General features: G+C 34.2%; 1 protein-coding gene across 2 annotated transcripts; it reads right to left on the bottom strand.

Moving 5' to 3' along the window:
* Positions 1-7,198: 7,198 nt before the first annotated feature.
* Positions 7,199-13,688, bottom strand: LOC132300419 (probable 3-hydroxyisobutyrate dehydrogenase-like 2, mitochondrial). 2 transcript variants are annotated; one of them, XM_059797466.1, is made up of 2 exons: positions 12,623-13,688; positions 7,199-7,524 (listed from the first exon to the last, which is right to left on the bottom strand). In XM_059797466.1, exons 1-2 carry the CDS (start codon positions 13,537-13,539, stop codon positions 7,482-7,484), a joined length of 960 nt encoding a protein of 319 aa, XP_059653449.1. In that variant the 5' UTR covers positions 13,540-13,688; the 3' UTR covers positions 7,199-7,481. The 2 variants fall into 2 exon arrangements, with proteins under 2 accessions (XP_059653449.1, XP_059653450.1); XM_059797467.1 differs by having other exon boundaries at positions 7,199-7,512.
* Between the last annotated feature and the right edge of the window lie 275 nt (positions 13,689-13,963).

The raw sequence follows: 13,963 nt of genomic DNA, 5'->3' as shown, positions 1-13,963 counted from the left end.
AGGTGATGGCTTACTGGAGCAGGTGCGGCTGGCTAAATGTTCACAGGTGGTGGAACATTCTGTTGTGCTTGAGGATTGTGGTATGGCTATGGTTGGCTAGGCTGATCATGCCAAGTCTGCTGTGGAAATGCCACAGGTAGAGGATTCTGAACTTGCTGAATAGTTGGCATGGGCGCAGCTTGTGGAAGAGTCATCTGTGCCACTGGAGCAGTCACAGGTGCAGCTGGAATGTAAGTCTGTGCCATTGGAAGGGACTGCACCTGCTGTTGTGTTGGAGGGAGTGGCCCTGCATGTTGTTGAAAGAAACTCCCTTCAACAAATGTGGCCGGCCTACTAGCTTGGAAGGCCAACTGTTGGGACCCTTCAGACTTGCTTGGCCGAGGGGCCAAACCTTGGTTTAAGCTTCCAAGGGTCCGCTCCAAAATGGACTCGAACCTTCAAGAGATTTGGTCCACCATTTCTGCTAAATTCCGCTCATTAGCAAGAGCGGCTTTTACATGGTCTTGACTAGCTTTGGATTGATCTTGTGCAACTCTGGCTAAGTCTTGGGCGACTCTAGCTTGGTCTTGCGCAAACCTATCTTGTTGCATTGCCATCATGCAGATGTTGTCCATGATGGGTCCATTTGCCATTGTTTGAGCAAATTTTTCCACCATATCATTTTCATCGGGTGCGAATTGTGAACTTTCCACTGGAAGTTCACTGACTTACATCTCTTCTAGTTTGGCAGGGTCTTGGACAGACTTGCCTTGCCTTCTTCCACCGGCCATTGAACAATCTGTTAAGAGGTCCTGCCGGGCGTGCCAAGAAATGTTCGGCTCTCGGAGAAGCACTAGTTCCACTTTCCAGGTGAGTGGAAAATAGGAGTGGATGTCGGGCGTGCCAAGAACTGCTGTCGTTCCAAAGTGGATATCCGAACAACTATCCAGTAGGAAATTGCAGGGATCAGGCGATTGAATGAAGGACTGGAATTACCACCTTCAATGGTTCTTTTTGCCTTGAAAAAGGACTTTCGGACTGAACTATGACTAGTGGAAAAGAAAGCGGTATTGAAAGTACAAGACTTCAAAGTAAAGTGCTGGAAAGTAGGAATAATAAGTGCAGAACTTGAATTAAACATATTGAAGGTGCATTACATGAATGTAAAGATACATGAATATAAATATATTGAAGTGTTGTTTTGCTGTGTGATTTGAACAAGGTTTGCAAGTGAAGCCTAAGTGTTCTATTTATAGAGCTTTCCATGCATGCATTAACTAGGTGTGGCAACTTCAGCAGCTTCCACGTGGAATAGTAGTTCCGGACCACCACATGTCCCATGATCTTTCAGTCTTCTCTAAATGTTGCCAAGTGTAAACCCATGTTCTCCCATGATCTACAATTGATATATAATGGTCTTTGGCAGTTGAATGCATGATTGCAAACCTTCTCCCACGTTCTGGAACTGCCCAGATGGAAAGTCGACAGTTCCAGCAGCAGTTGAGAACTTCCACCTAGAAGGTCTGGATCTTGCCACGTGTCCCATGTCTTCCTTATTCTTCTCATAATGTTGACACGTGTAAGAACATAATGTCCCATGAATTTCAGTTTTGAAGGAGTGGTTTTGGTGGTTCTGTTCCAATTAAAATCTTCTAGCCACGTTCTGGAACTGCCAAATGGAATGGATCACGATCTCCAAACTGCCCCTAATTTGTAGGTAAGCTTGCCACGTGTCCACTTGGAAAGTCATGTCTTTCCAACTGCATGTAACTGCCTCATTCTCTGCCTGCCACATGTCCACTTGGAAATTCATGTCTTTCCAATTGCATGTAATTGCTTACCTCTTTGGCTGACATGTGTCCCACGTTTTCCTCATTTTTCTCTGGCAAATGCATCATGTTTTCAGCCTACTTTGCTGATTTATAGGAGTAGGGAAGTTGTCATTCTTGATGACTAGGTCAAAGGTACATATGGCTTTCTATATGTTTGCCACGTATCCACTTGGAAAGTCTACGTCTTTCCAACTGCATATCTTGTACAAAATGGCTTCATTTGATGAAGTCACGTGTCACTTCATGATTACGCTTTTGCATATCACCTTTCCAATTGGAATTGGCTATAACAATCTTTTCAACTGAAAAATATTTATGGTGTAATCACATATGTTCTTGCATGAACGATTGAATGTGCATGTTAAACAGTTTAATTAAAGGTTCTTCAAATTTAGTTTTTGTATCTTTTTAAATTTTTATAAAAATGATTTTTAATGATTTTTTTATCATATGATACTAAATAAGTTATCAAATATATTCACAGTGGATCCAAATGATACGGCGAATGTTTATTTTTTGTGAAAACTTATTATGAGATAGAGAGAATATTAAAAATAAATAAATAATAAAAAATTCAAACAATTATGGTATCATATTTCTTAAAACATTCTCGCAATTTTTGAGAAAATTATGAAGATGAGGGGATTCGCACTCTTAACCTCTAAGGCGTGAGTAAATCATTAAATTATCTTTTATATAATTGTCTTGAAAAAATCACTATTTATATAATTGAATTGATCAATTTTATTTTATTTTTTTAGTAGAATTCTCTATTAAAAAAAAAAAAGAAAAAAAGGAATTAATACATTTTGAGGTTGGAGACTTGAAGTAATAAACGTAAATTAGCACGTATAAAATGAAAAAGTTGGGTTTTCCAACGATTGGGAATCTCCACTTTCATAAAGCCAAATCGTACATAAATGCATCCAACAGGAATGTGGGGACCATGTCCTAATAATTGCCAGCACATGTCCCAACTCTCAATCTAATATTTATCTCATTTTCCACAAATATCACCTCTCTCGTTTTATATAACTCTCAATCTAATATTTATCTCATTTTCCACAAATATCACCTCTCTCGTTTTATATATCTAATATTTATCTCATTTTATTTGAACTAATTAAAGTCTTTTTTTCCTTTTTCTTTTTCTTTTTTTCAATTTTAATTTAGAATCCATATTTCAATGGGGTTGCATCCCTATCTTCTTTAAAAAATCTAGAATAAAATGGAATAAACATTCCTAAATTATATATAGCAAGAAATTCTCAGAATTACCTTCTTTATATATATATATATATATATATATATATATATATACCCCCACCAGCTCAAGATCAAATATTCCTTGTAAAACAACTACACAATTTTAATCTTGATACACTTAATAATGAGAAAAGTAAAATCTTAAGAATCAATTAAAAATTGACAACACACCAAGGGATAAGGTTTGTCCCGACAAAGTTATGTCCTATCTCTCCGTTACAAAATCGACCACCCAACCTCATTGGCGCCATAATTTTTTGCAACTCCTTCCTGAAACCCTAACAACTAAAACCCTAATTGTAAAAACCTAACATCTCTCTTACTACAAATTGATTTTACAAAGAAACCCATGCTCTCTTCCTCTGTAAACCCCCATCACGCCTAACACAAATCAAACCTCCTTGGTCCCCTCTTTCTGTAAACCTATCAAGCCACACACTCAAATCAGTACATATAGACAAACTACACACAAGTAGACCGTTCAACATTTTTCACTTTGACCTTTCCTAAGATCTGGTATGTGTTCTTAATGACACCTCTAATGTTTTCTTTTCTGTGTACCAGTTGAACAAATTTTATAAAATGACAATTTTACCCTTTCATAATATAAAATGCAATATAAGATATTATTGTAAATGAAAGCATTACTGGTTTTTCACACTAAAAGTTACTTTTTGAGTTTTCAGAGGGGCGATGAACGGGTTTATGAGAGATCAAAGTAATAAGCGATGAATAGTTTGCTCAAACCTTATAAAATGTTATTGTAATTTATTGTAAAAAAAATTCATTATTAATCTTAGTTAGGTTTAATTTCAATACAGACAATTTAAATTTTAATTGGATTTTATTCTATAATAAATCCAAATCAAATATATTAACTCAATTATAATCTTGTTACTATTATACGAGTGGAATATAGATGATGTGGATTGGATTTGATTGGAATTCGGATCCATATATGGATCCTAATGTTAGAATATAGATTTTGGCTTAGATTCATTTGAATCTTCTCCATTTTACACCTATTAAAGTTGATGTAGAAACTTGAAGGCAAGTCAGAACTAATGCAAATTTGTGTAAATTAAAGACACATATATTGACTATTCCTAAGGTTTTATTAGCCCGTTCAAGGCTATTTATTTATTTATTTTATAAAGTTCTTAACAAAAACACTTCCAAAATATAACAAAATTACTTAATTTTCTTGCAATTAGCAATATTGAATAATTTTATAAACATTATATGAAATTGCTTATAATCTAGAGCAAATACTTCTATTTACATGTTAACAAAGATTGTCATTTTAAATATAAGTCACAGTTAGTTTATGTCTATTCTAATTAATGATTTAAAAGTTTCTACCATATGTTGAAGAGTCGTGAGCAAAGGAAATTTCCTTTAAATATAAGTCACAGTTACTTTATGTCTATTCTAATTAATTATTTAAAAGTTTCCAGAATATGTTGAAGGGTCGTGAGCAAAGGAAATTTCCCTTTGTTTTTTTTTTTCTTTTTTTCAAAATTAAATTGGACGATGCGATTATGTGCCACTTTTTTTTTTTATTAACTTTATAAAAATATTTAGAGGCTCCGTTTGGATACATAAAAGACCAAAAAAAAAGAGAGATAGTATTAAATATGAAAAAATAATAATAATAATAATAACAGTAATTTAAATTTTTGTTTGGATATATATAAGAGAAAATAAAAGAAATGATAATATTTTTATTTGAATATAATAAATGGGAGAAAAAAAATAAAATGAAATAATAACAATCAAATTATTATCACACCTTTTTAAATAAATGAGACAAAATTAAAAATAATAATTTTTTTCTTTTATTTATTAAAAATAATTTTAAAATTAAGAAACGACCATATGAGTTCGTAGATCAATTTTAAAAATATAATCAAAGACGACGATACTAATCAAAAACCAAAATTTGACAATTTTGCTAAATTACACATCAGTTTGTAGTTTTTGTCAAACTCTGCAGTTGACATAACATAGACCTAGATCAAACAAGCAAATCTAAGATGATGATTATTATTACTACTAAGATGTATAGATATATGTTATAATCAAATCTAAGATTTTATCGGGTAGAGTTTATTGTTTGTTTGAAAAAGAGTCTATTAAAGTATTTTATTTAGTTCAATAATGCAATTTTTGAAATTATTTATCCATAATCCAAGGGTGTAGTATTATACAATAATTTTAGGATAAATTGCAAAAAAACCTTCCACCAGCTATTATTTTTTTGCAAATAACTTCCTGAACCATAAATTGTCTCCCTAAACTATTAATTTATTACAATTAAAGACAAATTCATCACAAAATATTATTTTACCTATTCTCATTAAATTTGTCATTTGTTATTAAATTATTTTTGTTATTTTTTCTCTAATCTAAATATTAATTATACTATTTCCCTTAATTTATTATTAGTATAAATTTATTATAAGAAAAAAAAAATAAAGATCGGTAACTACCATTTTATAAAATGATTAATTTATTATTAAAACTTTATTATTAATAATAAAACTTATTATACTTCGTTTAAAAAAAAAAAAAAATTTATTGTCAAAAAATATCTTTTTTTTCATACTATTAATAAAAAAAAAAAAATTAATAAATTACTTAAACAAAAAATATCTTCTTTTTCATGACAGTAATCTAGCGGTATCAACTCTTACCTCTCAAAGAGATGTTAAGAGTTCAAATCTCAGAAGAGACAAATGTGTGTAAATACTAATTAGGAAAAAAAAATTAATGAAAAATCAAGAAATTAATTAAATGGCTTTAAAATTTTCTACTTAAGATTTACATTTAATAATTAATTTAAAAAATCAAAGACAAATTTATACAAGTTTAATGAAAAATGTGTCATTAAATTAGTTAAAAAGTGATATGTTAATGAATTACATGGTTTTAAAATTTTCTATTTAAGATTTATATTTAAATAATTAATTTAAAAAATTAAAGATAAATTTATGCATATTTAGTAAAAAATATGTCATCAAATTAGTATGAATTTTTTATTATAATTTATTTTAATAAATAATAATAATAAATTAATTTCGGTAAGATAACTCTTGTAAAACAGTTGCTATTAGAACCATATAGACGCAACCACATATTATTTTGTGTAAGATAAGTCAGACAACCTGCATGAGATAGTTGTTCAATTGACATAACCCTTGGACACGCTCTGGGGGGCCATCAAGCCGCCTTATTAGACTTGACCAATACAAAAGAAAGTGTCAGAATTAGCCTACATTCTTTATCAGACACGATTCTAATTTTTATTCAAAACACACCTATAATAAAATAAAACAGTTATTTGAATATTAACTAAAAACATAATACTTAAAACACATTATATACCAAGCGGTCCTAAATACGTATTATTTTTATTGTATTAATAGGGAATAAATTACCAAATTTACTTTTAGTGGATCCATAGTGACATAATAGTTTACTTTTTATAAGATTAAATAGCTAATGTTATCACAATATATATATATATAGTACATTGATTTTTTAAATGGAATACTTATTTTGGATTGGATAAAAGTGAAAAGTTAGACATTTATTTTGGGACCAATGTCTTTTTATAATTATCTCAAAATAGTTTTTGTTTTCTGAATTTTTAAGAATTATTTTTAAAGTTACAAACCAAGTAGACTCTAAAAACAGTTATGAAAGACTCATAAAAATATATATATTTTTTCAGAGAATTATTACAAATAATTTTATGACTGAGTTTTAGTACAATTTTTTATTTTTAAATTTTAAAAAAAAAAGAAAATTATTTTCAGTTTATTGAATGTGGAAATTGGAACAACTCACTCGTTTTCTCTGGGAGTGATTGAAATTTAGAAATTTTGTTTTACGTCAATCATAACTAGTTGACTGATTGAACCATTAGTTTAACAAATTGAATAAGACACAATGGCAGACTGATTGATCAAACAAAAAGTGATGACTTAATCGAATCATATCCTAGATACGAGATGCTTAAAAAGATTCAAGGTTTCTTTGCTTTCATACTTGTTTTAATATTTTTTTGCAACTATAATAAATTAAGCTTTATAATTTGGAAGGACAAGTTTTGAAAGTGAAAAAAAGAATTATTGATTCTCACAATAATTGCGATTAGAACTTTTTAGACCAAAAACTCGCCTAGTAGTAAATATTGGGCAAAATTATTACATGGTTCCATCTAGTGGTACATAATCAAAAGGCTGGATAAAGCGTCAACCAATGATTGGTCCATGAGGACCATATAATAATTTCTCAAACATTGTAAAAGTCACCCATGAAAAGCATCCAGATCAATCAATTTGTTGAGAGCATTCCTTCATAAGTGGGACCAATTTGTGTATTCCCGCTCACCCAATATCATCTCCTAACCCGGGCCATATTGTGACACCTGTCATGGGTTCTTGCAACAGGAACACAAGCACGTAATTACCAAGGACAGGAAGAAGACACACATAAATATACACACACACATATATATACACACGCAAACTCTTGGAGCATCAAGCCTCCGTCTTAGACTGAATCAATACTTGTATAGGATAGTAGAGGTGATTGAAAAAATCCAAAGAGATTAGTCTTCTGGTTTTTCGGTTTATTGAATGTTGAAATTGGAGCAGGTCTCTCTCTCTCTCTCTCTCTCTTTCTTTGAGATTGAAATTTAGAAAATTTATTTTACGTCATGAATGCTATCAAACAAAAGTGATAACTTAATCAAATCATGCCCTAGAGCAAACTACATATGGAGTTAGAAGCAAGGACTGATCAAGTTTGTTCAGAATTTGTTTCACACGAGCTTCTTAAAAAGATTCAAGGTCTCTTGGTTTTGATCCTTCTGCAACTATACTAAAGCAAGGTTTATAATTTGGAAGAACAAGTTCGGGAAAAATAAAAAATAAAGTGTTGAACCCATTTTGCCTGATCTCATTCGGGTAAGATCCAATTTATTTTATTTTTCTGATCTCTTTAATAAAAGAGGACATGTTTTCTTTTCATTGGACCACATAAGCGGTGAAAATATATTGCAGATCCTCACTACTGAAGACCTAAGCATTGTCCTATATATATATATATATATATATATATTTTCTCGTCTTTCGAAAACTCAAACAAACACCCACAAATACCTTTGGGAAAGAAAAGTCATACCATTTGGGCTAATGCCCATTGGTGAGATGGTTGATAATGATACGAGTTTCGTGAGATGGTTGATAATGATATGAGTTTCGTGTTATTCTCATTTCAATATGCTGTTGTTACTCATTTCATTATCAAACTTGTTTGTTTACAAAGTCATCGTTCCAGAGGGCTAGAAAATACTAGGGGAAGGGGCATCCTTATTTCCCAGCATTTTTTGCTAACCGGACTGATTGTGTCTATTTAGACAGATCACGTATAAGGATAGTTTGGTTCTTCTGAGTCAGAATTTGACTTAGCACGCCCATGTAAAAACAAATAGAACAATTTTGGAACACGTGAGACCTGTCTATTGAAGATTTAATGGAGGAATCAGTGAAGGAAAATCTTTAATGATAGGAAACAACATCAGTTACCGAAAGATTTTAAAATCTTTCAATAGTGTCAAATACTTCAATCTCATGTGAATCACCAGATCAAGATCCCAAAATCTACCATAACAAGACCCCCGGCATGAAGGTGAGTCTAGCAATCACAAGCCAATTTGACCTGGCACAAAAAATGGACTTAAAGAGTCCAACGAAAGATATAACACATAAGAGGTTCACGGTGCTTTTATGCCTTAGAGCCTCACCATAACTCTGCCATAAACTTGAACAACTCCCTCAACTTTGTCATCGAGGTTCGAACAACATCAGAATAGACCAGTTAGTTGTTTAGGCTGAACCAACACCTATTATGCAGCAACCTGTGGCATTCACCTAATTGGTCGCCACCACTATACACTTAGACTCGAGAGCCAGCATAGATGCAGCCGCAACAACAAATGCAGGCTCAGCATCAGCCTCAACCCTCAGGTGGTTCCTCAGCCTGCTCAGGTGCTGAATGATAAGAACTTCAATCAATCAACCACTACTAAATAAACAACATATTGGAATGGGTATGAGCAAGTTCACTGGAGACGCCAAATCCCACCTTTCAGCCTCACCTACAGGTAATTCCACACCCAGTGGAACAAGATTATGTTAAAAAATTTAATCTGTCAAAATGTACCCTTATCTCAACCACAGGTGCAGCGTCAGCGTTAGCCCATGTTGGATCAATAGAGACCAAGTCGAGAGTGGGTAAACCAATTTATAAGAAATCATATCCAGACTATATAGACTGATTTGAGTTCCCCAAGAGCTATCGAGTCCCAAAATTTCTTTCTTTCTCAGGAGAAGATTTTACTTCGACCACTTAAAACACACTGGTCATTTCATAGTCTAATGTGGAAAAGTTAGGTTGAATAACTTTCTTAAAATAAGGCTTTCCCCCAAAATTCCTTTTGGTGACTCTTTTTCTCCTGATACATCAGTTTGCCATTAAACAAATGTTTCATTCTCATTTCTATGGAACTGAGCCTACAGAATCCGTGGCTGTTTATCTAGGTTGTCTCAACTGCTTAAAGAATCGGCAAAAGCTTTATATTATTAGGTTCAAAAAACGCAAGGCACCATTGCCATGTGGTTCTCCCTAAGACCGAAAGTTTAGATTTAAATGGTCTTGATGTTGAGCTTTGCAAAATGTTTGATAAGTATAGTTTAGAGATCTAATTTTACTAGCCTCAAGGTACCAATTATATAGCTTAAAATATGCAGTACACTTTGATCGATCAAGCCATCAATCAAGAACCACTGGAATTGAGTCAATCGAACGATAAACACTTCGATCGATTGATAACTGTGGAAATTCAGTTTCCTTTTTGAATTAGAACATAGCAAACCCTAATCTCTCTCTATTTTGCCTATATATACTACTTCAAGGCAGAACATATGCGTGCAGAGAATACATACAGAGAGAGTATTATATTGGGTTCTGGTGTGGATCATATTTTTATTTGCCCTCACAAATCTTAGTATTGGTGAGTGTTTTTCATTGTTTGTTGACATTTATCGCTGCGGACTTCAACTGAATAACACCATAATCATTCCAATTAATCAAAGACTGATCTGGACGACTGGTGATTGAAACTAAATCACTCGTTGGAGAAGCAGATTCGAGAGGAGCAAACTCTGTTGATAAGCGGATCATGTGCTCGGAGACTCATAGAGAATTGGTGGGTTGATCTGTTTCATGGAGGTAACCAGGGGATTCTAGGACTTCGAAACTGTTAACTTAGGTTGTAATCCTTCTTTTTCATAGTGGATTCAGTTTGCGTGAAATAGGTCTTGTGGATTTTCCCATTTGGGGTTTTCACGTAAAAATCTGTTTCCATTGTTTTTATTTTTTTATTCTTTTTAATTTTTTATTTATTTTTTACCTTGGCAAGAAACACACTCACACACCCACTTACCTTAGTGGGGACTTGAACCCTCAACCTTCTACATTTGAAGGCGAGGAAGTACCACTAGGCTACAATGTGGATAATGGATTGAAATTGAAATTGTTATTTGCATGCGTGGATAATGGATTGAGTAGTTTTTTATTTCTCTATTATTATTTGAATTTCAATTTCCATCAAGTTTGTTTAAATTCAAAAAGTAGTTAAAATTAGCTTATCCAACTTACAAGACCTAATCACCCCCCTCTAGGTATAGATCAAGGGCCCTGCACGGACTCTCTATCAGAGCCTCGAGTTATCGGTCCTAAGAACTTCCAAGCAATGCATTTATCTATAGATTGTCTTACAACAAGATATTGGTAGACAACCAGTATTTTTAGTACGAGAGGAAACATTGGGGATCAAAGAAATTGAAGTGGAATTAACCTCAGAAAGAAGAGAATTAGAGGGGAAAAAAGAATGACAGCTTTACAGAAGTTGACTCCAAGGACATACCCATCTCAGTGGAAGAACAGAGCATCGAAATTATCTGGCCCTGGAGCTTTGCAATCCTTTAAGGGAGAAGAAAGTGTCCAGAATTTCTTGGTCTGTGATGGCAGCAATAAGGTTTTGACCCAGAGACTTGGAAATGGGGTTAGAAATAAATTGGTGGACAAGACTCAGCAAGTTACTATCAATAGAAGGAGAGTAACCCAAAAGACGAGGGAGACGTAGTGAGGGTACCATCTTTTTTCGATAAAGAAGATTCAATTGGAATGCTTTCTGTGATTGTGTTTTGATCCCCCAACTGGAACCATTTGATTCCAGCCTTTTGTTTATAAAAACTGCCCACTACTTTGTTGAGCTGGATAAACTGCTTTAGGACAGTTTGCTCCTTAATTATGAGCTCATGGGATGTAGGACTAGCATCAATCCCTTGCAGGATGTTGTACAAGTCCTCAGCTTTAGTCCTCACTTTTACTTTGGAAGATTATCAAAACTGTTTTTGTTGAGAACTTTAAGCTCAGCTTTAGCCAACTTGAGTTTTTGGGCAAGTTGAAACATGGGGATACCTTCAAAGTGAACCTCCCAAGCCTTTTTAACATTAGGCTTGTTTCAGGGTATCCATCCTTATGAAAGAGCGTGATAGACAGCTTAATGTAATTGACTGCTAACCTTTAGATATCGCATTCAGAGAATGAACCACATGTCAGATATCAAACTAATCCTATAGAGTCTCATTTAAAATTTATTAAATGCATTATTCATTATACTAATGCTTGTAGATATGAATTTTAGCATTTTGTTGATCCTAAACGCAAGCACGAAGGATAAAATTGTTTTTTCCTGTCATTTACTATTTCCTTTACCAATGCATGTGCGTATGTGTGATTTAAGTAATTTTATTGAGTAATTGTTATTGTTACCGTATAAACTGAGGTACTAATGACTTCTTTTAACAGGAGATTTGAAATTCGAAATCTGATTAAGAGTGGTACTGATAAAAAAATGTCCATGATTGAGATCAACATATAAATGTCCAACTTCTTCTGTCTGCTGTTGAAACCATTCATAACACATACCTAAATTTTATAAATCGGGTACAAAAGCTATATATTTAAAAGGTAAGTTGTTCACATGATCCTGATAACTGAAGCATGAAATTTTACTATCTTCTTTCTGTCTATGTAACAAATGCTTGAAAGTCTCAAATCATTCAAACTTTTTGCATCCAAAATCATCTTAATTCAGCCATTCTTGCTATGTGCAAATGTGTGTGGCAAGGTACCTATGACATAGCTTCACAGTAGTTATGGGCCTACTAATCCATTGATAATGTCTTAAAACACAACACAATTCAGTATAGCATAATGACAATCCAATAAATACATGAACAGATACACTGTTTTCACTTTGTCAAGCATTATTTCAGTTCCAACTGAAAACCACTCAAATCTAATGAACCCAATTGCATCTTCATATTACTAACATACAGCTCCCAAACTCCTTAGCACCAAATATATATATATATAGAGAGAGAGAGAGAGGGAGAGAGACTCACTTGCTATTGATCCTCTCTATAACGGTAATCAGTCCTTGAGTGCCAAGCTTTCCATTCCCATTAGCCACCATCCCAGAGAACAACTGCTTGGACAATGCAGCTCCAGGCAACACCACCACCTTGTCGCTCTCTGGCTCCACAACATCAACGCCCATCCCCAAATCCTTCACCATGTACTCAGCAAAACCACCAGGTCTGAAGTCCCTCCCAATCATCCTCTCCCCAAACAACTCCATCACCATCGACCCTGCCGCCCCTTCCCTAGCCGCTTCCAACCACTGTCTCACATCCAACCCTGCCTTCTCTGCAAACACCAACCCTTCACTCAGCCCAACCAAATTCGCTCCCACCGTAATTTGATTAGCTATCTTGCAGCTTTGCCCACAACCCGCATTGCCCACATAAGTCACCCTCCCCATCACATCAAACAATGGCGACAACCACTTCACTACCCCACCATCTCCGCCCGCTAATATTGCCAACTTCCCCTCCCTCGCCCCAATGTCGCCACCGGACACTGGAGCATCAACAGACCAACAATTCTTTTCACGGGCAGCCGCAAAAATTTCCCGGGCAAGAGCAGGATGGCTGCTGGTCGTGTCGACCATTACTCCTCCTGGGTTTAGGCCGGCAAGGAGGCCGTTTTCGTTGTCTAAGACAATTTGTCGAACATCTGCTGGGTGTCCCAGCATTGTGAAAACTAAGTCGCTGGTTTTGGCGACATCGAACGGAGAATTGGCGAGATGGGCACCTTGGGACTGGAGTTGAGAGGCTTTGGAAGGGGTTCGAGCGTAGACGGTGACGGAGTAGCCAGCGGACAGGAGGCGAGAGGCCATGGCTGAGCCCATCACGCCTATGCCAATCCAGCCAATGCGAGTTTGGGTTGGGGTTATGGGTTTTGGGTAGGGAGTGTCCATTTTTTTGTTTTCTCCGATTTCAGTTTCAGTGGAGAGAGAAGCAGAGATTAGCTTCTCGGTGTCATCTACGGCGATGTGAAATTTAGCGGAGAATTGGAGGAACTTTTGACTTTTTGTTCAAGTGGTGCTAAATCACTGGTCATTTGTACGTTGTACCACATGAATTTAATTTTTATTTAATTTTATGTTTTATATAGATATATATAGATATATATATATCTTATAAAAGTGTTATTCTATTTGTATTTTTTATATATATTTTTTTGTAATAATAATATATACTTTTCAAATAACCACCTCTTTTAAAAGTTATTTTTTATTATTTATATACAATTAAATCATTAAATTTATGTTAATAAATAAATGTGACTTTTTAAATAACTACTAACACCTTTTTTAAAAGTCAACTTTTAACTACACTTTG

The sequence above is a fragment of the Cornus florida genome, unplaced genomic scaffold (genome assembly GCF_030987335.1).
Source record: "Cornus florida cultivar Cherokee Brave unplaced genomic scaffold, ASM3098733v1 CherokeeBrave_3.0.0_Hap2_Chr03, whole genome shotgun sequence".
Classification (NCBI taxonomy): Eukaryota; Viridiplantae; Streptophyta; class Magnoliopsida; order Cornales; family Cornaceae; genus Cornus; species Cornus florida.
Note: the sequence above shows the minus strand (reverse complement) of the source record. Positions and strands in the feature narration are given on the sequence as shown.